Below are 27,527 nucleotides of genomic sequence, written 5' to 3' on the forward strand. Positions count from 1 at the left end.
TGGTGACCAGGCCAGGGTCCGTTCAAAATATTTCTCAGTCTATCTAGCAAACAATGGGGCGGGAACGGGATGCTTGAACATGGAGACACCAGATATAGACCGGCCCACAGGGTCAAGTCATGGGAAGCATTGGAAAGAGATCATTTGTAGCCGTAGAAGAATCAGACGCTTTTGTTTACCATTACTAATTGTAACTATATCTACAATGGCCTTATTGTAGGGGGCCGTCTGTTTCGGTCCCTTGGGGGTATTATGTGCACGCAAGATAAACCAACTTCCCATCTAGGGTTCGCTTCAATCAAAAACAAAAACTACTTAGTGTAACCCCAGCAAGGCAGCCACACACAAGGAAGCGGCAGCAGCCGCCTTCACCCTCGTGAGGGCAGCAGACGATGCCGCACCCGACTGGGATACCGGCGAGGTTTCCGCAGCAGCAGCCTCGCCAGTTGCAGTTTCGTGACCGCCCAACCCGAGTGCGGGCCCGGATGTCGGCACGGCGTCCCCCTGGCCGGGGTTGTTGACCGCTGGTGGGGTGGCCGTAGAGTCAATGCTTGTCGTGGTCGTAACTGGCGGTGGGTCGACTCTCTTCGCAAATCCTACCGAGGGCAGTCAGCATCCAGCAAGGTACGACGACGTGCTCCAACTGAAACTCACCTATGCGTTTCTGGTCCTTATCGAAAACGGCATAAACGTTCTTGAGAAAGACGTCTCCCAAGAGCCAAGCGCCAGCCACAACCTCGTGGCCATAGATGTTGCTTGTGCAGGTTCCGTCCTTGCCAGGGCCACCTCTCCAATCCTTGGCGGAAATGACATAGCTGACGTTGGAAAAGCTGAATGTTACGTCCTTGTCGCTATCGCACGGCACCTTGTACGATGTGCCCTCCTCATCCGCAGTAGATCCAGGGATGTTCTTGTGGAACAAAGCGACATCGTCCTTGGGCCCAAAGACGTAAGAGGTACCAGTGTCAATGTAAGCGAGCTTGCCCGCTGCGCCAGACTTGAGACCATCATATGCAATACCGTCCAGAGGAACTGCCCAGTCACCGAGGTCGTTCCCAACCCCAGTGTAGGTAATGTCGCCAGTATACTTGTCAGGGTTGCACACACCGAAACTGATCTCGCTCGTGTTGGGTCCATCCGCAGCCCTGTTCAGGTACACGCAAAAGATGTTGGCAGGAAGCTGGGTCGAATTCTTGACGACTTGCATAAAGTTTTCCGTCTCTCCGCCCGCCATGGAAAGTCCTAGAATGCCGTCGAAGGGGAAGTGATTAAAGTCCTCCGAGGTCTCGTTGGCGACACCAAACCCGAAGTCGAGCTTCATACCCGCAAAAGACACGGTGTCGGTAACCTTTTCACCCTTGACGGCGCCAGATCCGTATGAGACGGAAAAGTCCTCGCCGTTGGGCCTGTACGTGCCGGAATCGGCTGGGCCGAACGAGCCGTGCTTCTCGCATGCCGAAGACTTGCAAGACGAACCCATTACCCAACTCGTACCTGCTCCGGTGTCCATGAGCATCCACAGGGGCTTCTCTTTGTTACCAAGTTTTACCTGAGCAAAGTAAGAGAAGTCGGTGCCATCCTGAGCTACGCTGGCAGCGTTCTTTAGGGTGGTATCGGCAGCCTTGATGATTCGGTACTGACTCTCTCTCTTCGACTTGGATGCGTTCTCACGGACGGCGGCAGATTGGAACCTCGCATACTTGCGGACAAGCCGTCGGACCTCGCGAGCAACTCTTTGGGGTTCGGGGCCTTCGATCTGCGGGTTATATTATTAGCATACCCTACCTCGATGGTTTTGGACAAGTAACCAGGTACTACTCTTTTCTTTGCAAAGTCTGAATCGAAATAGAAGCATTCAAATATTGATTTGAAGCAAAGCTCACTTACCGAGGACTCTTCTACTCCATCCCACCCGAGGGCATCTTGATCATTTAACTGCCTCCTTGTTGGCAACGTGCAGTCTCCGTTGGCCAGACAATCCGGACTGGGCCAATAAAAGAAAGCATGAGTGGACGTGAAGAGTAGCGAAAGGTGGACCAAGATAGCCGAACGCATCGTATAATTAAATAGGATGATAGGCGAGCACGCGTGGCGTCAACCAGCGATTGAAACGGCGAGGGGTCGATGCAATGCTGATGAAAGTAGAACCGTCGGAGGGGTGTGGGCGCTTTCAACTCGATTCCGGGCGGGAGTGCCAGGTCAACCGAATGGGTGATAGATTCGGGTCCTGTGCCAAATAGACAATGCAATGCCAGGTTGACAGGCAATAGATCCCGAATAATGGAAAATCGCTCGGAACAAATGCGGTTGGTGGTTTGTCGGCCTCGATAGGTTCAAACTCAGGCAAGCCGGCGGGTACCAGACTCCGCCGTGGTGTCGGACAGATTATGGTATTAAGAATTAGGTCGAGCACATTGAAGCGCCTAGCTGTAAGTTGGGCGGAAGGCCGTCAGGGGACGTAATGGTATACAAGGAGGAATGCGTAATCTTTGGGTGGAGCTTGGCGCGTGGCTTTGAAATGCTGTACGCGGGCCGGTCGAACCAAGGGCAAGACAATGTGATGGAGGCGCGGATAATCGAGGGCGCGCCACCAGCAACAACTGCCAGAGACACGATGCAAGACGATGAGACAAGGGCAAGGATAACTGAAGGAGCCAAGGGCGGAGGAGAGGAAGCGGGCGTGAAGGGCGGGTTCTCTCTCCTGTCTATATCTGTGTCATAGTACAAGACAAAAGGCGAAGCAGCGATTAAACGGGCGAATGGGTCGGCAACTCGAGGAGAAGAAGATGAGTTGCGCCCTCGAGGAAACGGGGAGGAAGGGCGGAGGTAGGTGAAGTGAGCTGACGAGGGAGGCGAAGAGGCGAAGAGGGGATCGTGGGGAGTAGATATGGGGATTGCGAATCGGAGAGCGAAGAGCCCTGGACGACCTGCCACTGCAGGCCCAGGCAAGCTAAGGCTTTAACGAGTAGCGACGACGATGGTCTGGTCCAGGGTCGAATTGGGAAATGTGGAGGAGCGCAAGTGAGTGGGCTTGACATGCATGGGTGGCCTGAAGGGGCACAGCTGCAGCCACCACGAATACAGCGAACGATTGGTGAGACATGGCTGGCTTCCGTTGCGTGGGATCAAGAGTCGAGAGTATGGGAAACGATTGGTACCTCGGGGGCACATCTGGCGGAGGGTATACCTGGCAAAGCCCTCTGCGCATTCGGCCGCCGATGCCACCGGGAGGGATTACATGTACATGAGTAGGTCCCTACCCAGGCAGGTAGGTAGTGGGAATTACTGTACGTACTCCTTCCTTCCTGTTGCTGCTCAACTGGGATAGGCAACACAAAGATCTGCACACCTGTTTGCAATGCTAGCAGGGGAGGTCTTGCTGCGGCGGATCTCGCACACTTGGACGCCATTGGCTGTGTGCTCCCCTCCTCTCCCTTCCGCTACACTACTTCTGCCGCCGCCGTTGTTTTCTTCTCTCTGGTGTCGGGCTGTCAATGTCTTGAGCTGGGACCACTCGAGGTCACCCCTGGCACCAATGGCAGCTGCTAGGCTCAAAGTGTCAAACTCGTTCGTGGTGGGTTCGTCATGGCCCGTAGCGTCATGCAGGTCGCTCTATCCCAAGGGGAAAATGGAAGGAAGTATCTAGCGAGTGACAAAGGGAAGTGGCCGAGAAGCCATGAGACATGGCGTTTTTCTCGCCTGCGAGGAAACAAAGCAAAGTCTCTTCGTTGTACCTAAACTACCTACCTCAATAGTCGCACCTACAATTCGTCCCTTCCACATTCGGTTCTAGTAGGAAACCTGAGCTGGCGCTGCCTTGACCTGAGTAAGGCGATCAAGGGTGATCAAGCCAGTCAGCCAGAGTGCTGGGTACCGCGTCAAGCCCCGACTTGAGCGCTACACCTCTGACACTGAATAGTGCTGTATGCCAGTACTCTGGCCCATGCCACCCAGCTCCAAACCCCTGGCATGCGATTCACCTCGGGTGTCTAAGTTGCTCCATCTCCTGGTTATTGAACATCTGAGTTCAGTTTTGTGCGGTTGGCCGACGCCTATTGTACGGGTAGCTCTTCAATGCCTAACAGATCCAACGGGTACTTGTTAGAGCTTCTCTGCGGTAAGTCAGGGCGTGCTTTCGGTCAAATGGCTGTAGTAATAATAGTGAGTCTTCATATCAACATCTCAGCTAGTTGCCTTGGCTTTGAGGAGCGCACCGAGAGTAGCTACTAACTATTCATTTAAAAGACTCTGAAAGGCCTGCCATCTTGCTACAACAACGATCTTCAGAAAGGGTGGAAAGCCTATGTTGGATTCGGTTCAAACTGTGTCAGATAGTGTAGGCATAGCCAATGGGGTTATTGCTACCTTGAAGGTGCGGCCAGAGCGGATGGAGGCTGCTCTGGACAAAACGATGCTAGCCACTGATGTTGCAGAGTGGTTGGTGAGGAGGGGATGTCCGTTCAGAGAAGCTCACTACATCTCTAGACGCGTCGTTGCACTTTTTGAAAAGCTGGAAGTTTTGATGGACAAGCTGGCTCTTGAGCAACTGCAGGCCATTAATTCTCAGTTCACAGCAGACATTGCGGAGGTACTCGAATATATAGCAAGTGTCGAGGTGAAAACGGCTAAAGGCGGCACCAGTCGATCAAGCGTGCTGGAGCAGATCCAGGTTACCAGGGCTATGTTGGATTAGGGATTGATAGCCTAATGGGATGCGGCCGAAGCAAGGGAGTCTAGGACGGACATCAAAAATGGCACGCTTCATTCTGGAGAAAACCGTTAATTCAAGAGTGACGCTCTTGAATTAACTAAAGGTTCCGAAAAATGAAATGTTATCGTTAGAGAAACGGGAGAAACCCTATTGTTTTTCCAGATGCATGCGTCCGAGGCATGCGTCCGAGGCATACGTCCCAGCCGTCTGTCTCAAATTCTCTTCGCTACCCAATGAACCAGTTTCTCAGCTCAGTCTAGCCGCCGTTTGCATCGCTGCCGCTCACTCCAGCAAGCCACGTCCTCGTCCTCGTGGTGAGATGCACCCTTCATCTGTTTTGGGCGGCGTGTTTGGGCTGGTCAAGTCGCCGTCGATGTTCGACATGCCCGTGGGATACGAACAGGACAACAGCTAGCAGCAGCCACTACGAAAAACACTTAACCCGCTTTAGCGCTCGCAAAGCAGGGGGCGCCTTGCAGACTCCCCACTTTCAATATCCACTTGATTCTGCTTCGGGCTGCCTTCTCCAGCTTCTTACCACGTTGGCCTCTTGCAGCCAGCATGGCCGCCAGCCCTTTTGGGTCTCGTCCAAACTGTGGTGGTTAGCCACTAACCATCACCTTTCTCCCCTTCTTGTCTCGCTCTCTCCTGAGTTTCGTCGTGGCCGCAAGGCGTCCTTGTGGACTCGTAAGGCCAACGATCAGCCGCAATGTATATTCCGTTTCTTTTGTTTCCACTTCGACTCTGGACGTACGACACAACTGTGAACGGCCTGCCGAGGCCATTTCTTCGGCTGGGAACGCACATTGGTTGACGGACTCGAGCCCGGCAAGGCTTGACCCCATATCCACGTCAATCAAAACATCAGACGAGCCGACGGGCGCCGATACTGGCTCGTGCTTCTCAAGTTAATTTCGAAGTTGGGCCCTGCGAAGAACTGGCCTCTGCTTCTGTTGCTCTGAAGAGCCACCAAGATGAAGTGCGCCGCAATTGTGCCTTATCTCTGGTTGCCCTAGTCGTTTGGCCGGCCGGCCACGCTCGCTTCATTCACTCGTTTGCCCGCCGCCTCTTGATTCCTGCCCTGTCCTTCCGCCCTCTTCTCTTTCCGCTTCCCACTTGCTGCATCTAGGGTCCCTGGCCGTCCCCATTGCGCAAAGGTCCGACATTTACGCAGAGGGTCTGTATCCGGGGCTCAAAGAACGATCGACCACCCAAATGAGGCGTTGAGGAGTAGATACAAGCGGCAAATGCTCGCTTCACTGTGAAATCAAACCAACCAGGTCCAGTGTCCAATTTCGATGATCTGCCCCGAGCCACCTGAGCTTCGCACTCGCTGCTAATTACCCGGCCCTGGTCCTTACACCCAAAGATTTTTCTCGTCAATCTTACAACTGACAGCCACCCACGGCGGCTAAGAACCCCATTCTCATCATACTGGGGAAATGACAGCCATGAAGCCTGGCCGTGCCAAATTGCCAACGCTCTCATCTCAACAATCATTCTGCCGCACCGGCTTCCTGGCCCCCGACTACAGCGCTGCCCTACTCTTGCTCCAGCCCCATTGGTTGATTATATGTCGTCCTCGGAAGCCAACTTTATCTGTGACCGCCAACCCAAGAGCACACGCCGTCGGCATGACTGTTTGCAAACGGCCTACCTGCCGTCACACCTACGCGTTTCCCATATTGAATCGTTGACGGAAGCCACGGCCTCTATCTGATGCTACGGTTCTGACAGCGCCTGGCCAAGCTACAGCCTATACCAATACAGGACAGACAGCACTTTCGCCCACTCGCCCGTAGATCCCGATCATCTCAAGTGTCTGTGAGCTTCGAGTACAGGCTTGGCGGACGCACAGAGGCGGTCCCTATGTGGATATGATGGACAGGGGTGTCCAGGTTGCCAGAGGTTTCAGCCTCTGATCACCGACTTCCGATCAGGCTGGTGGAGGCTGTCGGCTGAACTCGCGGACGTTGTGCTGCTGGACATACGTCCTATTGTGTTCCTTTAGCAATAAGTTGTCATTCACAAAGGGGGCTGCCGACTTGTTCAACATTTGATGCCCTCCGCTGAAGGGCCACGCGAACTGGCAGTTACTCCCTCGTATTCAATTAGCGTCTGAAAACAAATCCCGTTGGCTAGGCCTAAGTCCAAGGCCCAACCCGGGAGCATGTCAAGCAAACGGAGATGGACCGGCTTCAGGCCTCGACGTGAATGCCAAATTTGAACGACAATGCCGCACGCGATCTTAATTTTTTCCCCGAAGCTTTTATCTCACTCAAACCTCTTCCGTTGCACCCGAACAAGTTTTGTCGCTATACGGTCCATACGAGTCGCACCACTTCCGTGCCGTTTTCAGTACCATGGCTTCAGCGGAATCATCGGCTTTCATAGCCAAAAGCCTTTGCTGGACAGTTGCGAAGTCCTCCTGTCTGGTCTGTCCCAAGGCAGGCCTGGAAGCCGTCGTGCGGAGAAACCACCACACTGACTCGTTGTACCATCGAAGAGACTCCGCCAGTCTAAGAGTCTCCTCAAAGACCGACAAGGATACTTGTTTCCCTTTGTCGTCGAGCCTCTCTATCAAATGGGCAAGAAAAGACCAGCCAGAAACGTCGACGTGATGTCTAAAAGACCATCTCTTGACGCTTTGGATAAGAGATTGCAGCAATTCGGGCTCCGAGTCGACCAGAAATGTCCGGATCAACCAACGTGCGTGGGTCCAGGCATAGTAGTTCCGTGGATGCCGCTCTCCAGCTACCATGACGATTGACTCGATGTCCTCTTGAACCGTAACAGGAAGCCCGGCTTGACGGCACTGCTCCATTAGCCAGCGTCGATGACTCCATAAAGTAGGCGATTTTGTGTGCCGATGCAGTCGGCTGGTCAGCAAGCTGTCAACAAACCACTTTTCTCTTGTCAGACGCCCATGCACATCAACCCCCGCTAAGATCGCGTCGCGAATGAGGCGCTTCCTAGTGTTGGCGGCCGTGAGGTGTTCCGGGTCCAGGAACAGCAAAACGCTTGTCGTGGTGAACAGAAGCTCGGCGTCAACGGAGCTTGCAGCGAGATGTTTCTGAAAGATCTGTCTGGCGACGAGGAAGGCCTGTACTATGCGGAGCTTGGGGACAGCAACAGCGTTTTCATCTCGCAGAAAGTGCTCGCCCAGCCTCAACGGGTGGCTCTGACCTAGAACCTCAATCTCGAGACGGCATCCGTCCTCAGGCGACACGAAGATACTGGAAATGTCGTCAAAGATTTTCTGGTGGTCGCCTTGCTTCAGAGCCGCGATGACATGTTTGTCCAGAGCTCTCGACATGGCTGCGATAATTGAAGGCGTGACTAACGGTATTGATTCAGGGCATGCTGTGAACCTACGACGGCGCGCGGGCACAAGTACAACAGACGTGTAGTGGTGGTAGTGATGATGGGGGAGGAATACGACAGGTGAGCCACAGCAATGGGTTCAGTCGATGGTCCAGATGTTAGGGATGTTGAACTCATGCTTTGATGAATGTGAAGGAAGCTGAAGATGATTGGTTCCTAGGCAGTGTGTGGTGAGGCGGGCCGTGGCTTACCTGCTGTGCGTGGCTCAAGGGTACCGCTAAAGATGCAATTCGCGGGGCTATGACATATGTACGTCTTCCCTACGTAAGCTGTGGTGTGTGCCCCCCACCCCAACGCACAGGTAGGAGAGAGGTATGTAGCGGGGGAAAACGTGGTCCTACCTCCCTACAGTATCAGAGGGCTCGCTCAGTCATCCGCACAACAAACCACCATTCAGCTTTGTACTGTGTCGCCCCGCGACTTTCAAATCATTGCAGCAGCATGCGCCGATAGTTACCGCTTGCGAGTCTGTGATCTTCCGAAGGGCAACTATCATGCCCTCTCTACTCGTCGTCATCTTCGTGCTGGAGGTGTTCTCCCATCTGGTCAACACCATCGGCGCTGCTACCATCAACAATCTGGTCCGTTTGCTTCTTTTACCTCTAAACAGCTGCCTCCGGAAGGGTCGTCCATGACTAACTGCTTAGTAGCTGTGGACATTGCTCAACTACCTCCCTATCTCGACTTCGAAAGCTGCGAAGCAGCACCGGCAACTGCAGATCGAGTTCCTAAAGACGCGAAAGGAGCTGAATGCAACCAGCAGCCAAGACGAGTTCGCCAAGTGGGCGAAGCTTCGTCGTACCCACGACAAGCAGCTAGAGCAGCTAGAGAAGAGCAGTACGTCCGCGAAGATCCCAACTTCGTTCACATTCACTCAGAAGGTCATACTGACGTTTTCCTCCCGCAGAGCAAACTCAAGAAGCCGCGAGATCCAAGTTCGACACCTACCTGACCGGCTTTCGATGGCTCCTCACTAAGGCGCCGCAATACGGACTACCCTTCTGGTACTCCAAGGAGCCCATGTTTTGGTTACCCTACGGGTGGTTCCCCTACTACGCCGAGTGGATTTTATCGTTCCCCAAGGCCCCAATTGGCAGCGTCAGTATTGCGTCGTGGCAGTTGGCGTGCTCGGGCATGGTCACGCTTGTCGTCGAGATGGTTGTTTCGGTCGTAGGTTTCGCCCTCGCAGCGAAGCAGAGCAAGGCATATCCGGTGAAGGTCCCCGCAGGGGCAGGGAAGGCTGAGACTGTGGCTGGCCTGGGTGAGAAGGGGAAGAAGGAATTGTGATAAACTCAATGAAAATCGCAATGCGCTCAAAAAATGGGCATCTAACCTTTTTGGGCACTTGCTGGGCCCTCCTGTGTCATCAGCAAGAACCATACTTGGTTATCAGATTCAATAGCAGCTATTGTTTAGCTGTTTTAGGTGCCTGATAACAAACATTGAGATGCAGCGCTAGGACCAAATCTTGCAATCCCCATTCAGGTTCACGTCAATCTTTCAGGGTATCTTACATGTAGTTAAAGCTGGCAGTACCTTCTATCAAGTTTGTACGAAAAAACCAGCATAATTTCAGCGATGATAGAAAAAGCCGCTCAGGCGTCCAGAAAGGCCATGCTCTGTCTGGCGCGTAGAGCAAAAATAGTACCGTGGCGGCAAAAGGATCAAGATACCGGCACCATAGGTCTGGTAATCAATCAAACGGTGCGTAGCTTTTGACAGCCATCTGGAACAGCTTTCTCAGGGCCGGTGTCTGTGGCAGGTCGCTCGTCAAGCTAAAAGCGCTAGCGTACCGCTCTGGTCTTAACTGCAGCAAATGTCAACGAATGTCTAGCAAGCGACCTGCATTTTAGACATCGTCAAGGCAATGGAATGTATCTCTTTGTAAATTGACGCAAAGTTCTTAATGGCAAACGCTAAGACTTTGTAACACGACGGAGAATGACCCTTGGCAGGGTACTTTGGGGTTTGCTCTAGGCGTCATATTGACTTTGATTGACCATAGATGTCCTTGCGGACCGCCAACAAAGCTTCGAAAGCGCCATCTTCATGATTACTGTTTGCAATGTTTTGGTCAGTAAAAGACCCGTATGAGATCGGCTCTTCTAAGCTCGAGTCCACCGAGTTCGCCGTCAAATGAAACCCCAATCAGGCTAACATCATGTTTGTGCGAAATAGCGACGGCAGTTTGTCTTTGTGGCGAAACGCGACGCGGACGAGGAAAACACAGCTTCGATTTTGAAGGTGTCTTGCGACTGCAAAAGAGCAACGAGCGTAATGTCTCGTGCCTCAAGCTCGTTGGATGTTGTAGAGGAAAGAAGCGATGAGAATTTGCCTGTGGATAATTCGCAAAAATATTTACCTAGAGCATGCACCGCCACGTTCCACCTGAAGTTCACGCCACAATGTGCAGAAAACCCAGATAAGGCCCCGATCGCGGAACAAGTATATTCCCGAGATCCCGACTCAGCCCCCAGTGTGCATTTGGAGGCAACGACATCAACTTGGCAGCTTCGTGTTTAGACCTGGCATAGAAGCACAAGCTTGATCATCACCCCTCGAACGGTTCGGAGCTCCTGCCATACATCAAGATGGCTCCGGCACAGGATACCATGTTTCGCTCTGCGAACATGAGTATGGTGCAGCTATACATTTCCAATGAAATTGGTCGCGAGGTTGTCACAGCTCTAGGAGAGCTTGGTCTCCTTCAATTTAGAGATGTACGTTGTTGCCCACCCCCCCTTCACCCAGTTTCGGCCTCGGTCGGTTCATCAAAACTGACCTCTCTCTAAATCTAGCTCAATGGCGAAGTCAGTGCCTTTCAGCGTACCTTCACCCAGGAGATCCGAAGACTTGACAATGTCGAACGCCAATTGCGTACGTCATCACTTCCAGCCACGCGCCTCACGACGATACGGTGACACAAAGCTAACACCGCGTCAGGATACTTCTACGCCCAGATGGAGAAGGCAGGCATCTCCCTCCGCAAGTTTGACCTCGATGCCGAGAGGCTTGCCAACCCGTCTACCTCCGAGATCGACGAGCTCGCCGAGCGAAGCCAGAGTCTGGAGCAACGCGTCTACCAGCTCAACGATAGCTACGAGACATTGAAGAAGCGCGAGGTCGAGCTCACCGAGTGGCGTTGGGTTCTCCGTGAGGCTGGCGGCTTCTTTGACAGGGCCCATGGCAGCGTCGAGGAGATCCGCGCGTCTACCGACAACGACGATGCCCCACTTCTTCAGGACGTTGAGCAGCACAACTCCGCCCCAGATGTCGAGCGTTCGTTCTCTGGAATGAACATTGGTTTCGTCGCCGGCGTTATTAACAGAGATCGTGTTGCCTCCTTCGAGCGCATCCTCTGGAGAACTCTGCGTGGAAACTTGTACATGAACCAGTCTGAGATCCCCGAGCCGCTCGTCGACCCTACCAACAACGAGGAGATCAACAAGAACGTCTTCGTAATCTTCGCTCACGGCAAGGAGATTCTGGCCAAGATTCGCAAGATCTCCGAGTCTATGGGTGCCGAGGTGTACAACGTCGACGAGAACAGCGATCTTCGGCGCGACCAGATCCACGAGGTCAACGCTCGTCTCAACGACGTCCAGAACGTTCTCCGTAACACCCAGCAGACTCTGAACGCTGAGCTCACCCAGATCTCTCAGGCCTTGTCTGCTTGGATGGTTCTTGTCACGAAGGAGAAGGCCGTGTACAACACCCTTAACCTCTTCTCGTACGATCGTGCCCGTCGCACGCTCATTGCCGAGGGTTGGTGCCCGACCAACGATTTGCCGTTGATCCGGTCTACGTTGCAGGATGTTACGAACCGAGCTGGACTCTCTGTGCCTTCTATCATCAACGAGATCCGCACCAACAAGACTCCCCCAACGTACATCAAGACCAACAAGTTTACCGAGGCATTCCAGACTATCGTCAATGCCTACGGTACCCCTACGTACCAGGAGGTCAACCCGGCCCTCCCGGTCATTGTCACCTTCCCATTCCTTTTCGCCGTCATGTTCGGTGATTTCGGTCATGCCGTCATCATGGTGTCTGCCGCACTCGCCATGATCTACTGGGAGAAGCCTCTCAAGAAGGTCACTTTCGAGCTGTTCGCCATGCTCTACTACGGCAGATACATCGCCTTGGTCATGGGTGTATTCTCACTGTTCACGGGTCTCATCTACAACGATGTCTTCTCCAAATCTTTGACATTGTTCGACAGTGCCTGGAAGTGGGATGTGCCTGAGGGTTACAAGGTCGGACAGACTCTTACAGGTAAACTTAACGATCACGGCTACCGATACCCCTTCGGTCTGGATTGGAGATGGCACGAGACAGACAATGATCTTCTCTTCAGCAACAGTTACAAGATGAAGATGAGTATCGTTTTGGGTTGGGCCCACATGACCTACTCTCTCATCTTCGCCTACGTCAACGCCAAGCACTTCAAGAAGCCGATCGATATCTGGGGTAACTTTGTCCCTGGCATGATCTTCTTCCAGTCCATTTTCGGCTACTTGGTTATGTGCATTCTCTACAAGTGGTCGGTCAACTGGAATGACCCGCAGAACCCCCGCAACCCGCCTGGATTGCTGAACATGTTGATCTACATGTTTCTGCAGCCCGGCACTCTTGAGGAAGGAGCGGAACTGTATCCTGGACAGGCTGGTGTACAAGTTTTCCTCCTTCTTCTCGCCGTTATTCAGGTCCCTGTTCTGTTGTTCTTGAAGCCCTTCTACCTCCGCTGGGAGCACAACCACGCTCGCGCCAAGGGTTATAGGGGCATTGGAGAGAGCTCTCGCGTTAGTGCTCTCGATGGCGACGACGACGAGGAAACCCAAGGACTGAACGGCCGCCCCAGCGTTGAGTCTGATGGTGAGGGCGTTGCTATGATCACGCAAGACCTACACGGCGACGAGGAGCACGAGGAATTCGAATTTAGCGAAGTCATGATCCATCAAATCATCCACACCATCGGTAAGAGGCTTGCCTTACATTAACTCTATGAAGCACACTAACGTTGCACGTAGAATTCTGCTTGAACTGCGTTTCTCACACCGCTTCGTACCTTCGCCTCTGGGCGCTGTCGCTGGCCCACCAGCAGCTCAGTGCTGTGCTTTGGTCCATGACCCTCGGTCCCGCGCTCAAGTTCGATGGCATCATTGGTGCTATTGCGATTGTTGTCATCTTCTACATGTGGTTCTTCCTGAGTAAGTTACTAAAGCCATCTTGTTCCATCCGTATTTGCTAACAGCCGACCTAGCTATTGCCATCTTGGTCATGATGGAGGGTACCAGTGCCATGCTGCACTCTCTCAGATTGGCCTGGGTCGAGTCCTTCTCCAAGTTCGCGGAGTTTGCTGGCTGGGCCTTCGCTCCCTTCTCCTTCAGTACTACGCTAGAAGAGTCTGATGAGCTGAAGGAGTACCTGGGTTGATAACTCCTCTCCTCTGTAGTCTCTGCAGTGCGATGTATTGCATCTTATTTTTCATTGTAACCGTAGTCCCTCTGTAGCATAGCTCAATGCACTAGAGCATTCAGCCTCTAAAGCTTTTAAGGGCCACCTCGAACGGATTTGTGACTGTGACTGTGACTAAGGTAGAATACACGAATACAAAACGCTGTGAGAAAAACCGCGCATTCAGGCTTCTGCAAGACCCCTCCTGTTTTATCCCCAGAGTGGAGCCGTCACCTCAGCAGCATGCTCACAAACGCGCCTGACGCGGTCGGCGAACGCTTTGTGGCTGCACTCAACCTCCAAATCCTCCAACCAGACGACAGCCTCCATCTTGTCGACCTTAATACGAATACCGGGCACGGGAATGCCGATCTTGTGGAGGCGCTCAATCTCGGCCTGGCGGCGCGCCGCCAGCTTCTTCTCCTGCTGAGCCTCATCATCTGAGATGTCCATGGAGGTGTCGCCGCCATCGCCTTCGCCATCGACGTCGGCTTTGATTGCCTTGCTGGTCGTCCCGTCCGCGGCGGCACCTCCCTCGGCTTGCGGCGGGAGGCGCGGCTCGGCGACAGGGTTGACGTTGTCGGCGCCGAATTGGGCCTCGAGGAACATGAGGAAGCGCTCGAGGCGTTCCGGGGCCGAGACATTTGCATGGGGGTTTTTGGGAAGCGGGGGAGGGGCATGATCATGGGTGTGGGCGCTCGCGGAGCCTGTCGCGGGTTTGTCAGCCTTCAGAGCAGGATGATAATACGGAAGGGTATGAAAAGGGAAAACGTACGTTTGACGGCTGCGGGGCTGCTCTCGATGGAAAAGAGGCAGGACATGACGGCGTCGGCGATGCCGTCGTTGAGCATGTTGCCCTCCCACTCCAGCTCGACCTCACCGTCGCTGCGGTACCGCACGGCGACGCAGCCCATGACGAGATACGCTGCCACGGGATGGGCGATCTCCTCGTCGGCCTCTTCCTGCTCTTGGTGTTTCTGCGCCTCTTGCATCTCCTGGTCCTCGCCGTCCTCGGTCTTTGTCCCGTTTCCGTTGGCGACGGCGCCGTCCTTTGCGGCTGGGGCCTTGCGCATCTCGGGCAGCTCCTCGACGCTGCCGAACACGCCCTCGAGACCCCATCGAACGAGGTCGACGCCGGCGGCAGTGAGACGGAGGCGCTGCTTGCAAGTGATTGTGGTGGTATTGAGGCCGGCGTACTCGCGCAGGTCCTCTGGGGCCATGAGGGAGAGCTTGAAGTCGTTCTGGACGAGGACGCCCGTGACGAGCTGCTGTTGGTGCTGCGTGGGCGAGGATAGGGAGGTTGGGGGAGGGATGGTGGCGAGTTTGCCGACAACTTTAGCCATCTTGTCCTGTTTGAAGGGGATGCGGAGCTCCTCGCAGTTCTTGGGGCTGAAAACCTTGACTTTCTGGGTCTTGCCGGCGTTAAGAGAGAGGAGCTTGGACTTAAGACGCATCATGTTGTGCTGTTCACCGTGGACGAGGATCTGAGAACACGTTAGTTGATTGATTGCGGCTTTCCAGTTGCGAAACCGGGAAATGAGTTGCCTACCACCACGGGCGCCGCGACCTCCTCGATGAACTCGCGGTTCTCCGTGCCGTCGACGTGGGCGGCAAAAGAGTACTCGGCGACACTGCACCGGCGCGGGATGAGGACCTTCTCGCTCTCACCACCGGGCCCGCGCCGGGCGCCGGCCGTGGTGCGGCTCATGACAGCCTGGATCTGGTCAGGCTCCTGCATGATCTGTTTCGCCATGGTGCCCTCGACGCTGTAACCGGTGATGATGACGCCGTTCTTATCGTTGGGGGCCCAGCGCTCGAGCAGCTCGCGGCTGACGCCGTTTTGCAGCATACCGGGGCTGGCCAGCATGACGCAGCCGCCGACATCGTCGAAGCGGTCGAGATTTTTGAGGGAGCGGATGTACTTGAAGTCCCAGGGGCCTCCCTTACCGGAGCCGTCACCCGAGGCTTCCGCCTCGGCCATGCGCTCGCGGAAGAGGCGTTTGATGTTGTCGTTCATGGCACCAACGTAGGTCTGGTACACGACCATGCACTTGCGGGCGAGGTTACTGGCGTAGTAGATGGGGAACTTTTGGAACTCGGAGTGCTTGCCCCAGTACTCATCCAGGATCAGGAGCAGCTCCTGGGCGCGCCCGAGGGCGAAGACGGGCATCAAGACCCTGCCGCCGCGGTTGAGGATGCTGGTGATGGACTTCATCAGGGCCTGTTCCCGCTCGAGTCGGGGCACGTGTGATGCGATGCCGTAGGTGGACTCAGTGATGAGGACGTCGATCTTGACACCCTTGGGCACTTCGGCCGAGACCAGATGTCTGTCCTGCTCACGGGAGTAGTCTCCGGTGAAGAAGATCTTGAGACCGGCGATCTCGATGAGGAACATGGCAGCCCCGAGGACATGGCCGGCGGGATAGGGGGTGATGCGGATAGAGGAGATGGTGTGTGTCGTGTGGTAGTCAATGGCCTCGATTTGAGGGAATGTGTTTAGATGGTCTGCTTCCGTGTAGACCGGCTGCGATGTCGGGTTAGAGGAAGTGTTTCCCACACGAACACTGTCTTGGATCAGCCATTTGTAGATGGCCTTTGTGGGATGAGTCATGAAGACCCGTCCTCGGAAGTTGGTCTTAGACAAGACGTATGGTAACGAAGCAGCATGGTCGACGTGGAAACTATAGCCCCATTAGCAACCTGGACCAGCGCAAAGTATCTACACCAGCGTCCCGGGACGGCCCCGAGAGCTATCACGACGACAAGGGTGGCAAGGCAAGGCAGGCGGGGGGGGAAGAAGTATTGTATTGTTTCTGTGTACAGGAATGAAATAGCATAAGAGACGTAGCAAGAGGCTCCATCAGGGTACCAGAGTCGCCAAAGAGCGCCGTCCCGAGCCAGGGCATGATCCCGTATATAGTTTTCCAAGTCATTCACCGCCTTGCCCTGTGATCCAACAGCATATGGGAGGAAGGGTGGGCTTACTGGCTGATCAGAAGTACGTCGACTGTGCTGAGATCGAAGTCATCGAAAAAAGGAAGGCCCGCGAGGCCGTCGTAAGCCGGGTGTTGACCAGCGTCTAGCTAGGAGGGGGATCAGTGTCTGTTTGTTTGTTTGTCAGGGATGAAGTTTCGTACCATGACCGTCTTTCCTTTGTATTGGATGATGTGACATGACCTGCCGACCTCGTTTCCACCCCCAAGGCAAAGAAACATCAACTCGTCCGCCGGGTCAACTGGCTCCTCAGAGACTGTGGCTGCCATGGCCGAGGCTTTTCGTTTGGACGCCATGTTTGTGAGGACGATCGTCGCATACAGCGGAGCGAACTATAGTTTACAAATACCGCACCGAATGGTGACCGTTGCTGTAACAGTTAGCGCATCTGCAACACTCCACTCCGTTTACGCGATGTTGTCGTCGATGATGGTGATCCTCCCTCAACGAAGAGCAGAGGAATACAGTAAAGATGTGGAGCAGCACAAAGGCACCTGAGAAGTGACGCGCAGCAGGTGCCAAAGAAGTCGCGTAAAAGTTGGCTGCAGCTATGGTTCAATTGGAGCTTCAGCCTAAACGCTCGGGCCATACAACGCTAAAACGGGGGGTGGAGGCTGAATCATCACGTGACTTTAAATTTACGCGGTTCTCAGTTCCATCTGGCGACAGCTCCTCCTTCCACATCACTAACCATCCGTTACGTTTGACATCAGCCAACGATCGACCAACATATACACGCATCCCGACCGCGCACGTATTGAGCGTCCGCTACAGCGAAATCCGTACGATCCCGACGCGATCTCGAGAATTCATCGGCTGGACGACACGACGCAGGCGGCAGATGGGCAGAGTCGCGTGAGGACTGTCCGGGGCTGTTTGGCCTGCTGAGCTTCATCGGAGCAGCTTCTGACTTCTGAACAACCTGTTGTCCTGCTCGATTTTTTATCTCTCGATTCACTGTAATAACCGCAGCAAACATGGCGCAACCACAGCCTCAGATGCCGCAGCGGGCGTTCTCGCCCCCTCAACCCTCCCCCTCTCCCGCCGCGACGCAAGCAGGCTTTGCGCTTCCTCCTAATAAACGACCGCGACTTTCACCTGGCGCAACCCCCCAACCCGAATCTCCTTACTCTACTTCGCCTTATGCAGCAAGTCCGGGCGCTCCCGTCACACCTTCCACTGCTGCGACATCCGCCGGATCTCCTATATATCCCAGTGCGGCGCAACAGCAACCGCCTCAACAGCCGCCGCAACAGCAGCAGCAACCTCAGCCTCAGCAACCTACAACGCCAGGCTACGCGACACCATACGCCAACGGCAACACCACTCCGGCTCTTGCCTTGCCGGATACGCGACCGACTCCTCCTCCGCAGGTCACTACTCCTCAGCCACCAGCGCCGCCTACCCTTCCTCAATACACCACTGCCACTTTGGCACTTGGCACCAACGCGCCAGGCACACCCATCCCACAACAACCGTCGACACCGGGGGCTATGGGTCCACCTTCGAGACCTCCCGACCGTCCGCAGAAAGAGTACGAATACGATGTAACGGACTCGCTGGCTGGCACGGGCATCGACTTGCGTGCCGAAGAGCAGTTCCTGTCCGAACTCTACGTCCCCGAGTCGAGAACTGGCTACCCTCCATACCCTCCCGGAAACAAGGGAAGCTTCTATGGCGCGGGTCCTGCGAACCAGCCTGCTCAGCCGGCTGGCACCGACGCCCAGAGCCAACTGGTCGCACAGGCGGCGGAGAAGGCATGGCAGGAGTCTGCGAAGCGCTTGGCACAGACCAGGACTATGGAGCTTAACAACGCCTTCCTGCAAGTTCCCGTGGTGTTTCGAAAGGCTGAGAAGTTTGCCAAGGACCAGGGCTTGTCGCTCAATCTGGAGATCAAGAACAGCAACCAGCCGATGGGCCGGATGCGTCTGCCTGAGGAGTTCCCAGCGCCCAACGTGACGGTTAGCACCAAGAACGGACCCGACTCCACCGTGGTGACGACTTCTGGAACTTGGATTCCTCAGGAGGCCTTCTTGGTTGACCAGTTGGCCCTGCTTTCACTTGCCACCAAGCAGCGACTTCGAACCCTCATGGAGGACTCGAACCGGATTGCCCAGATTCGACAGGTATCGTCGCATGGCGAAATCCCCGAGGAGTGGCAGACGGCTGCAGCACCGCTGAAAAGCGCCACGGAGACGCAGGAAGAGGACGCGACGCAGCAAACGGCGACCGAAGATGGCGCCAGTCCTCGGCCAGGCAACCTGAAACGTTGGTACAAGCGGTACTCATGGGACTTCATTAAGCTAACTCGTACGCAGGTCCTCTCGAAGATGCCACCTCCAGCCAGCCCACCAAGGTGCAAAAGGTCTCTGCCACGAATACCATGAGCCACACTGTAAGAGAAGTGGGTAAGGCTGAGCGAGACTGGGAAGAGAGACGACTGCGGAGGCGCAATGCCCGCAAGGACGGAACCACCGAGGCTGGGGCAACGCCATCCCGTGCTGGCTCGGTTGCGCCCGGAACACCTGGTGGTTCGGCGCCTGATTCGGAGAAGTCAATCTCTAAGAAGGAACAGAAGAAGCTCGATGCTGTCAAGAAGGCAGAGGCTAGCAGCCATGCGAATCAGAACATCACGAGTAGTATGTTCGTCGGCATGCCCAAGACGGGATCACTTTTTGGAAAGAAGAAAGGCGGAAAATCGTACTCGTGGATGACGGGCGGTGCCAGCGGTGCGAACACGCCGAGAATGGGCACGCCTGGAAAGCCGGGTGGCGCAGCTGCTTCGGGACCTCCTGCACCGGCGAACCACGCGCTGACGGTCGAAGGTCGGGCACGGCTCGGTAATTGGCGCGAAGACAAGGAGAAGGGCAAGAACATCCAACTGCGAGATTGGCTGGCTGCTCTTGAGGGCGACGAGATTGAGCTGCGGGCCATGCAGGCGGCTTACGACAAGCTGGACACGTCAGATCCCAAGTAGGATCTCTGTGTGACATTTCAAGCGATCGGCAACCTACGCTGGGCAAGCTTCAGAGGGCCATTTCGGATTCATAGGAGTGAGTCAACCTCCGTGTTGTATTTTTATTATTTTAGCATGGCGTTATGCAGAGGCGGCATGGTCAAGAAAGAGGGTGGTGATCGGCTGCATAGTAGCTCTCAAAGGGGGACGGATAAAAGCAATGCCAATCAAACGGGGTCACGAGGACGCAGAGAAGGTCTACAGATCATGGAGAGTGAACAGAAGGATGGCCTCTTACCCTTAATGCGCCTGGGAAGCGGCCAGTGAGAACTTCAGCCAGGGTCTGATCTCCAAAACAAAAGATAACCAAACATCGATAAATGACTAAACGTTACTTGCCGTTAGCCCCTTGTAGTATGTTTCTATATCGCGAGCCATGGTAGCTGGTGACGCGATCATTCGCCGTGAGTTGTGCTTGGAGTGAGTAAGTACATAAGCGGTGCGTTCTCACGGCTCCTCCGTCCGACTCCAATTCAACGGCACATATCCGCAAACAGCGATGCCAGCTGCCGATCTGCATCCGGGCCATCCGTGGCAACCACGAGGGCGAAAGTATTGGTCAAGAATCGGGAATGCGAATTGAAGAAAATGCGCTTTGTGACGTTTGGATGAGATGCAATCATTCTTCAATTTTTGTTTCGTCACCATCTAACGTCCACCTTCTTTCGCACAGGCGTCTTGGAGAGCCGATCGTTTGCATGATTGGCCTGGCAGTATTTGATAAGGCAGCTTGCAGCGTCCCCCTCCTCCGAGTACTCGGTGTGGCCCCCATGCTGTCAGCGACAGCGGACTTGTACGGATGAGGAGACAAGATGAATTCCGTCGTTTGATTCGCGAGTCGATTACCTTGACAGGTCGGATTACCGCACACTTGACAGATACCTTGGTAGACTCTGCTGCGTCGTGGCGGAGTTCCCTCCAGGCTAGCAGGGCCGAGTCTTCCGCAGAAGGTGTATTTGTGTTCATCCAGGGACCGCTGTTCATGCGAGCTTTGCGGAACATGGCAGCCAAGAAGCGTGGAAGCTTAGCCTGTCCTTGACATCGATGGCGTTCGGGATGGCGGGCTGCCGCCGAGACTAGACGAACATGGCTAGCCTCATCGTTGCTTGTTATCTTCCGCGTCAACGGTTTCGCACACAGCTCCAACTCCCATGGGAATCTACGGCGGTGTTGATTGGGACCGGCATGTAAGCGCTGGTGAGTGTCTGGATTCACGCCCGTCGGGTGATATGACCACTCACGGACGATACTTGGGTCCCTGCGAGGAGCCGGACTCGACAACAGGTTCTGATGGTGCCTTGGAAAATGGAATCACTCGCATACACAGAGATACTGAAGAAGTAGTATAATCTCACTGTGGACAGTTCGGGAAAGCTGACAGGTCACCCCGTGCGATACCTAGCCTGCCGGACAGAGTGTCTGGGGCAGAAGGGCCGAGGTAGATCGGGATCTCTGGGCCGGCGTCTTTGGGTGAGCTTACATGGCGGCCCGGCCGGCCTGCTCTAGATGCGACTGTTTCCAAGGGTCACTAGTAAGCCCATTGGAAATTCCAATTACTTGCTGACATCACACACGCATAAGTGGGCGGTGAAAATGAGCAACTGGCTAGCCTCATGTGAGCGACTGAGTGCTTCCTGGTCGTATCGTCATGGCTTCTAGTACCGAGTTTCTAGATGGATAAGATTGCAGGATTCTTTTTGGTGTATAAGTATCGGAAGCAATTCTCTTCTTCTCCATCCAAAGAAACCCTACTTGTCAGAGACAATACAGCCACGCCACAATTAACCTTACTTACTTATACGCCGCCACGACAGAACATACAACCAACAGCCACACAATAGAACACGATGGTGAAGTTCATATACTCCACTCTCCCGCTGGCTTTCGCGGCCCTCGCGGCAGCACGAGTGTGCCAGAACCTCACAGTGGAGGTCTCGATCACGGCGAGGAACGGCGTCTTCAACATCTCGGCCCCCGAGACCAACATCGACATCACAAACATCCTGATCGGTCTCTCGACACAGGGGACCAACTTTACAGCTGATCATCTCGTAGATGTAAGGAACAGCCCACAAAGAAACTTTGCGGGTAGATCCAAGAACTAACAGTCGGCCACTCCCCTCCTCCACAGTACGCGGACGTTGGCGGCACCTACCAGCTTGCGTCGACGTACTGCCATCCGGACTCGGGTTCCAGCCGCGTGCTTCAAATCCTCACGCATGGCATCGGGTTTGACCGCAGCTACTGGGACTTCCCAACTAACGGCTACAACTACAGCTACGTGGGCCCTGCCGTCGATCACTACGGCTACTCAACCTTCTCCTGGGACCGCCTTGGCATCGCCGAGTCGACGCGCGGCGACGGCGTGAGCGAGATCCAGGCCTGGCTTGAGCTTGCCGCGCTCAAGGCGCTGACGGACAAGCTGCGTGCCGGCGACGTCCCTGGTGTTGATTGCACGTTCGACAAGATCGTCCACGTGGGGCACTCGTTCGGGTCGGTGCACTCATATGCGCTGGTGGCCGCGTACCCGGACATCTCAGACGGCGTCGTGCTGACGGGCTTTGCGCCGAACCTGACTTTCTTACCGGACTTCCTGCTGGGCGGCGCCTTCGTCCGGGCCAGCGACGTCCCCGCACTGAGCGAATACACCGACGGGTACATGGCGTCCTCTTACGAGGGAGCAGTGCACGTGTGCTTCTTCGCGTCAGGGAACTTCGACCCAGCCATCCTGACGGCGGCGTACGAGAGCGGCAAGCCGGTGACGGTCGGCGAGCTGCTCACGATCGGCGGCGAGGCGGGGGCGCCCAGTGCCTTCGCGAAGCCTGTTCTCGTCATAACCGGTGGTAAGTCGAGCAGAAGCTCCCTCTCATCTCTCTTCCATCTCGCGTGATACAATGTCCCGGCTGACAGCACTTCCGCCTTAATAGAGAGAGATCTTCCCTTCTGCGGGAATGACTGCCTCGCGACTGGGAACCCCGAGCTGCCCTCGATCCCTGCGGCGGCTGCCCAGCTCTTCAAGAATGCAAGCCCCTTTGAGGCCTATGTCGTTCCTGACGCGGGCCACGGCCTGACTCTCGTGAGCCTGATCGGTCCCCTTTCAAGTGTGTATCGATTACTGACCGATTGACTTCCCCAGAGCTACTCCCACGTCGAAGTGACCAGCAAGATCCAAGACTTCCTCGCCCAGAACGGCCTGGCCGAACAATCTCAAAATGCGTCGTTTTTGCAGGGTATTATTTCCCAGGGCCCTTCGTAATACCGTGCAGCAGTGGACAATGCCGGGGATGGGAGTGGAAGATGACGAGGTACATACAATGTAGTGAGGCCTTACAGTGGCTATCCGTAGCAATCAGTGACTTTTATGAGATGTTTAGTCCAGCCTCGCCATTTTCCGTTTGTGACAGAATACGAAAAGACGTGTAGATAGCACTTTCCATCCATGTGGGCCCTTCGCGGGGAGGTCTGCGGAATGACGCAGATCTCAGCTAGTCCAGATCGGGCTTGATCAGTCGAGTAGGGATTCAAATCTAACAATCTGGCGTGAGAGGTTACGTATTTCAACGAGGACTCATCCGGCTCCCTGCAAGAAGGGAATCACAAGAGAATTGATCGAGGCTCAGAAGGCGTTGTTGGACCGTCGACTTCCCAGCAGAAAGACTACCCGACGCAAGCATGCAGCTTTGGTCTCACGAGGCGACCCAGGACGCCCTGCGGCAGGACGTCCAGAACCAAAACGACGAGGCCCAGTCTCTCCGCGAGATACTCGGGAGCAAGCAGAGGACAGGTGGCGAGCCCGGCGAGGCGTCGCCGCCCGCAATCCCCGTCGTTCTGTGCGGAAAGACGGAGCAGATCGGCCGTGGCATCATCGCGGGCCTGAAGCCGGAATACGAAGGTAAAAAAAAGCCACGATATGCTTCATGCCCTCCCCCTCCCTCCCTTTTCCCCACTCTCGATCCTTATTGAGACCACGCATCCTCATCAATCACCGCACTCGCGACCCGGCAGCTAACACCGTGGCTCCCTCCCCTCTTTCCACCCTGAAAAGTCATCCACTTCGTCACGACGCCAGCCTCGGGCGCCGTCATCATCCCCGCGCTCCTCGCCTCGAGCGCCCCGCCGCCGCACGCGGAGACTAGCACGATCGGCAGCGGCAACTACGCCGCTGCGCCTCGCGCCGTGATACTCGGAGGCGCGTTCGACGACGCCGCGGTCGCGTTCCTACGGGAAGCCGTTGCCGATGCGCAAGAGGGAGGTTCCGCCGGTGTGAGGAGGGTCCCCTGGCTGAGGCAGGACCCGGATAAGCCGGCGCCGCCGCTAGGGCCTGAGTACGGGAAGGCCATGGTCGCGAGGGCGAAGGAGGCGCTGGCAAGGCTGGAGGTAGAGGGGAAGCTGACCGGGACTCACGATGGCGAGGAGTGGTATTGACGCTTGAGGCGCCCCATGTTGGCCGTTCGCCGTCCTTCTTTCTAGCCGTGGCTCGTCAAAATGTAGTTGGTTACTCTTGTTTTTACTCGAATCTTTTGACAATGGGTGTCGATAGAATTCGAGGCAACAAAGGATACGAATCAGGACCTTGCGGAGGCGGTGCCTCGTCCGTCTCATGTCGTGTCGTTGATGAGAGCGCCGATGACGAGGGAGGCCCCAGGGATTGCGACAGCCGTTACCCCGCTGCAACCCACCATCAGATAAGCGATAAAACGGAGGAGGGGGGTTCGTCCGCCGCCTCCCGAGAAGCGATACCGGCCGGTGATGCTTCAACTTACTTCCTCCGCACCCAAACAACCAATGCCGTCCAATTCGCATAAAAGCATCGTCTTACCATTTACACCCTCACTTGATCACCAGCTGACTCTGATGAAGATCCGAGCCGCGTCCGTCACGTGGAAAAATTAAACCTATCCGGGATCGTTTAACTCAACCACCCCTTCGCTTTCCTGGCTCCTCTCATCCCAGGACCATCCCGGACGTCTCTCTTCTTTCGTCCCATTCTTCACCATGGCGATCGCGGTATGGGCCACTCCGAACTCCCAACCACGTGGCCGCCGCGACTCGCTAACTTTCCTACCACGATAGGCTGTCGGCCAGATCACATCAACGGCGTCCCTGTCGCACAACCTTGAGCAGTGCGTGAGACTGATCGCCAAGGCCGCTGCCGGTGGCGCAAAAGTAGGCTTGTTCCCTTCTTCTCTCTCACTCATGCATCACTCCACAACAAGAACTATGGCTTGCTGTACAACCCTCCCTTCGCCCTCCCTCCGCCAGCGATGAGACAGTTTACAACCCACAGTTCACCCGCCACTGACATCTCAACCCCGCTGTCTCAGGTGCTTTTCCTTCCCGAGGCCTCAGACTACATCGCATCAAGTCCGAAAGAGTCTCTGTCCCTCGCCCAGCCACAATCCGAGTCTCCCTTTGTGCTCGGTCTCCAAGAGGCGGCAAAGGCCCACTCCGTCGCCGTCAGCGTCGGCATCCACGTGCCCACCGACGTCCCGGCCGAAATCGCCGACGCTGCGGCGGCGAAAGACGCAAAGCTCCTCAATCGCCTCCTGTGGATCAACGCCGACGGCACCATCAATCACGCGGCAACCTACGACAAGCTCCACCTCTTCAACCTGGGCGCCGCCCGCGAGAGCGCGACGATCCAGGCCGGCACCTCGCTGACGGCCCCGTTCCACACCCCCGTCGGCCGTGTCGGGGGCCTCATCTGCTTCGACCTCCGCTTCCCCGAACCGGCCCTCGCGCTGACGCACCCGGGCCCCAACAGCCCATTCGTCGACCCCGCCGTCGGCCCCGCCCAGATCCTGCTCTACCCCTCCGCCTTTACCATCCCGACCGGCCAGGCGCACTGGGAGACGCTCCTGCGGGCCCGTGCCATCGAGACGCAGAGCTGGGTCTTCGCCGCGGCGCAGGTCGGCGCGCACCATCCCAAGCGGAGCAGCTACGGGCACAGTCTCGTCATCGACCCTTGGGGCCAGGTGAGGCTCGAGCTCGGCGGTGTGGACGCCGATGGCAGGGCCGAGGAGGGCGCCGAGGGGGCCATTGGCTTCGTTGACGTGGATTTGGAGCAATGGGCCACGGTGAGGGAGAGGATGCCGTTGACTAGACGCACGTGAGTCCCCCCCCCCCCTTTTTTTTTTGTTAGTGTTCACCTTCCTCGATGGGTGGGTTTCTTCATCCGGCACCCTTACACTCCCTTCAGCCTCAAACCCTTCCTCCTGCGAATAGTACATCCACCCCCCACCCCTAGATGTTGTCTTCTCTTCTCGCCTTATTCCTCCCTCCCTTTCTCCATAGCCTTGTCGTCGCCCCCCATCGTGTACCAACAAGACGGTTTAGCTGATGGCTGAGCAGCGATGTGTACCCTGAACTATGATGTTCCCCGGGGCATGTGAGCTGTCACATTCCCGGCATGGAGGGTCGAGCCTGGGGGCCGGCACTCAAGGTGTGTACTTCGGTACGCCGCAGACAATGGGACTGGGTCTAAGGAGTTCATGCTGGAAAGCCTCGCCGGGGAGGACGGGAGAAGAGTACGCACGTGTATGGCAGCGAGCCTGGCGGTCGGTAACGCCGCTGTGCAGGTCCTTGAGGCTCCGCGGTGGGAATACGTGCCGCAAGGGTGGATGGAGCGTCCCGACCACTCGGCGCGTCTGCGGATATTCTAGAAGAGGAGCCGCAATGTTCCATAGACGGGGGTGCTTGAAATGATGAATTGTATTTTCCTTGGACAGGGATACAACGTTGTACCGCTACAGGCCAGACGCCGGAGGACGAGAGGTCTCCCGGCCGAAGAGGCCTCACCGAGACACCGATATCCTAGCCAGGGGGTGTTAGTTGAGAGGGAATGGGTCAGTCGGTGGACCTTGAAGAGCAATCGGGTCGACCGGGCCCCTTGGAGGTGTCGGTGCATTCCACGGCAGTTGCCAGACCGAAAAAGGCCCAATTTCGCAGAGATGCCCATGCCGACGTTCCCCGGTGAGCCGGTGAGTCAACATCCCAGGGAGTGATTTGGTGGTCTCTCTGTGTTTTCGCTTCCGGGAGTCCCATGTCACCGGGGAAAGGAGCGCGGGCGAGCCGTCGGCGGTTTGGGTTTGGTTCATCCCAGGCGCCGCCGCCCTTTCACAGCTCAGCGGCAGTTAGCTCGTCGGCTAGGGGGGGAGGGAGACGAGGCGTAGCGTAGAGCATGGGGACACCCAACGGTTTTGAAATTTGATGGTTTCCCGGTGCAGGGGAGGATATAGAGTCTAGGTCACGGCCCCCTGGGGGGCGTGCCGCGCTGTACCGCTGGACGGGTAATTTTGCCCAGAGATGGTGTGGGCTCCGGCTGGCCCTTGCTTGCTGCCCAGTGTAGCGGTGCGTATCCTTGCTCTGTAGTGTACTTCGTACTGACAGTGGTGGACTCTGTGTACCACTCCATAGCGTACAGGCCTCCTCGTTTAGCCCCACTGGAAGAAGGTGAAGAAGGAAAAAGAGGAGCGCGCTAGAAGGGGGCATCTGAAATTCGAAATAACGTGGTAAAATTAAGAAAGGCATGGGTAATGGATCTCGTTTCCTCAAGATCCACAAACATGCTTCAGTCGGGCCACGGGAGGGGTGGCTGGCGTTGGGGTTTGTCAAGCCTCGAAAGTCATCGTGGCCATAACATGACAGCGGCCTAAGAGGGTGGGGAATGGAGTCGTTTGGAACCGGCAATGTTTCCCACTGGATGACGCTGGCTGGGGTGCCGGTGATGGAGTCGCAGGTGTGTGTTGAGCGGAAAAGAGGCCCCCTCCCGCCAGCCGGGCCTGGGAACTTTTTGTCATCTTCCTTCCTTTCTTCTTTCCCTTTTTTTTCGTGCCTCGTCATGCCCCGGGGACCCGGAACCCATGCCCCGGCTGCTGTGCCCGAGAGGAGGAGACGCTATGAGAGACACAAAAAAAGATTTGGCCGACGGCCGGGACCTTTTGCGGATGCGTCATGGATACGGAC

The 27,527-nt window shown here is 55.8% G+C and overlaps 10 protein-coding genes across 10 annotated transcripts; 7 read left to right on the forward strand and 3 right to left on the reverse strand.

Moving 5' to 3' along the window:
* Window positions 1-150: 150 nt before the first annotated feature.
* On the reverse strand, window positions 151-2,860 carry CDEST_06989 (Putative aspartic peptidase A1 family, aspartic peptidase domain superfamily). Its single transcript, XM_062923148.1, has 3 exons — window positions 1,888-2,860; window positions 655-1,756; window positions 151-596 (listed from the first exon to the last, which is right to left on the reverse strand). Exons 1-3 carry the CDS (start codon window positions 2,053-2,055, stop codon window positions 316-318), a joined length of 1,551 nt encoding a protein of 516 aa, XP_062779199.1. The 5' UTR covers window positions 2,056-2,860; the 3' UTR covers window positions 151-315.
* A 1,214-nt stretch (window positions 2,861-4,074) lies between these two features.
* Window positions 4,075-4,693, forward strand: CDEST_06990 (Putative L-Aspartase, argininosuccinate lyase; the record flags this gene model as incomplete). The annotated part of the gene is made up of 2 exons (XM_062923149.1): window positions 4,075-4,161; window positions 4,256-4,693. 2 exons carry the CDS (start codon window positions 4,075-4,077, stop codon window positions 4,691-4,693), a joined length of 525 nt encoding a protein of 174 aa, XP_062779200.1.
* A 1,998-nt stretch (window positions 4,694-6,691) lies between these two features.
* On the reverse strand, window positions 6,692-8,241 carry CDEST_06991 (uncharacterized protein). The gene has a single exon (XM_062923150.1). It carries the CDS (start codon window positions 8,025-8,027, stop codon window positions 6,990-6,992), a length of 1,038 nt encoding a protein of 345 aa, XP_062779201.1. The 5' UTR covers window positions 8,028-8,241; the 3' UTR covers window positions 6,692-6,989.
* Window positions 8,242-8,335: 94 nt separating this feature from the next.
* Window positions 8,336-10,386, forward strand: CDEST_06992 (Putative Get1 family, helix hairpin bin domain superfamily protein; the record flags this gene model as incomplete). The annotated part of the gene is made up of 4 exons (XM_062923151.1): window positions 8,336-8,344; window positions 8,416-8,676; window positions 8,746-8,932; window positions 9,003-10,386. The coding sequence occupies 4 exons, from the start codon at window positions 8,336-8,338 to the stop codon at window positions 9,380-9,382; spliced, it is 837 nt and encodes a 278-aa protein (XP_062779202.1). The 3' UTR covers window positions 9,383-10,386.
* Window positions 10,387-10,616: 230 nt separating this feature from the next.
* Window positions 10,617-13,651, forward strand: CDEST_06993 (uncharacterized protein). Its single transcript, XM_062923152.1, has 5 exons — window positions 10,617-10,815; window positions 10,894-10,972; window positions 11,039-13,072; window positions 13,126-13,305; window positions 13,359-13,651. The coding sequence occupies exons 1-5, from the start codon at window positions 10,687-10,689 to the stop codon at window positions 13,529-13,531; spliced, it is 2,595 nt and encodes an 864-aa protein (XP_062779203.1). The 5' UTR covers window positions 10,617-10,686; the 3' UTR covers window positions 13,532-13,651.
* Window positions 13,652-13,759: 108 nt separating this feature from the next.
* On the reverse strand, window positions 13,760-17,076 carry CDEST_06994 (Putative metallo-beta-lactamase, zn-dependent metallo-hydrolase, RNA specificity). Its single transcript, XM_062923153.1, has 5 exons — window positions 16,690-17,076; window positions 16,538-16,635; window positions 15,102-16,233; window positions 14,328-15,036; window positions 13,760-14,259 (listed from the first exon to the last, which is right to left on the reverse strand). Exons 1-5 carry the CDS (start codon window positions 16,840-16,842, stop codon window positions 13,763-13,765), a joined length of 2,589 nt encoding a protein of 862 aa, XP_062779204.1. The 5' UTR covers window positions 16,843-17,076; the 3' UTR covers window positions 13,760-13,762.
* Window positions 17,077-17,237: 161 nt separating this feature from the next.
* Window positions 17,238-19,902, forward strand: CDEST_06995 (Putative transcription initiation factor TFIID component TAF4). Its single transcript, XM_062923154.1, has 2 exons — window positions 17,238-18,814; window positions 18,865-19,902. Exons 1-2 carry the CDS (start codon window positions 17,524-17,526, stop codon window positions 19,521-19,523), a joined length of 1,950 nt encoding a protein of 649 aa, XP_062779205.1. The 5' UTR covers window positions 17,238-17,523; the 3' UTR covers window positions 19,524-19,902.
* An 870-nt stretch (window positions 19,903-20,772) lies between these two features.
* CDEST_06996 (Putative alpha/beta hydrolase-1) lies at window positions 20,773-22,861 on the forward strand. The gene is made up of 4 exons (XM_062923155.1): window positions 20,773-21,619; window positions 21,694-22,405; window positions 22,490-22,638; window positions 22,699-22,861. The coding sequence occupies exons 1-4, from the start codon at window positions 21,410-21,412 to the stop codon at window positions 22,816-22,818; spliced, it is 1,191 nt and encodes a 396-aa protein (XP_062779206.1). The 5' UTR covers window positions 20,773-21,409; the 3' UTR covers window positions 22,819-22,861.
* Window positions 22,862-23,133: 272 nt separating this feature from the next.
* CDEST_06997 (uncharacterized protein) lies at window positions 23,134-24,307 on the forward strand. Its single transcript, XM_062923156.1, has 2 exons — window positions 23,134-23,454; window positions 23,608-24,307. Exons 1-2 carry the CDS (start codon window positions 23,235-23,237, stop codon window positions 23,985-23,987), a joined length of 600 nt encoding a protein of 199 aa, XP_062779207.1. The 5' UTR covers window positions 23,134-23,234; the 3' UTR covers window positions 23,988-24,307.
* A 28-nt stretch (window positions 24,308-24,335) lies between these two features.
* Window positions 24,336-26,687, forward strand: CDEST_06998 (Putative carbon-nitrogen hydrolase). Its single transcript, XM_062923157.1, has 4 exons — window positions 24,336-24,569; window positions 24,636-24,728; window positions 24,887-25,671; window positions 25,914-26,687. The coding sequence occupies exons 1-4, from the start codon at window positions 24,558-24,560 to the stop codon at window positions 25,933-25,935; spliced, it is 912 nt and encodes a 303-aa protein (XP_062779208.1). The 5' UTR covers window positions 24,336-24,557; the 3' UTR covers window positions 25,936-26,687.
* The last annotated feature ends 840 nt before the right edge of the window (window positions 26,688-27,527 follow it).

Source organism: Colletotrichum destructivum, chromosome 4, assembly GCF_034447905.1.
Source record: "Colletotrichum destructivum chromosome 4, complete sequence".
NCBI lineage: Eukaryota > Fungi > Ascomycota > Sordariomycetes > Glomerellales > Glomerellaceae > Colletotrichum > Colletotrichum destructivum.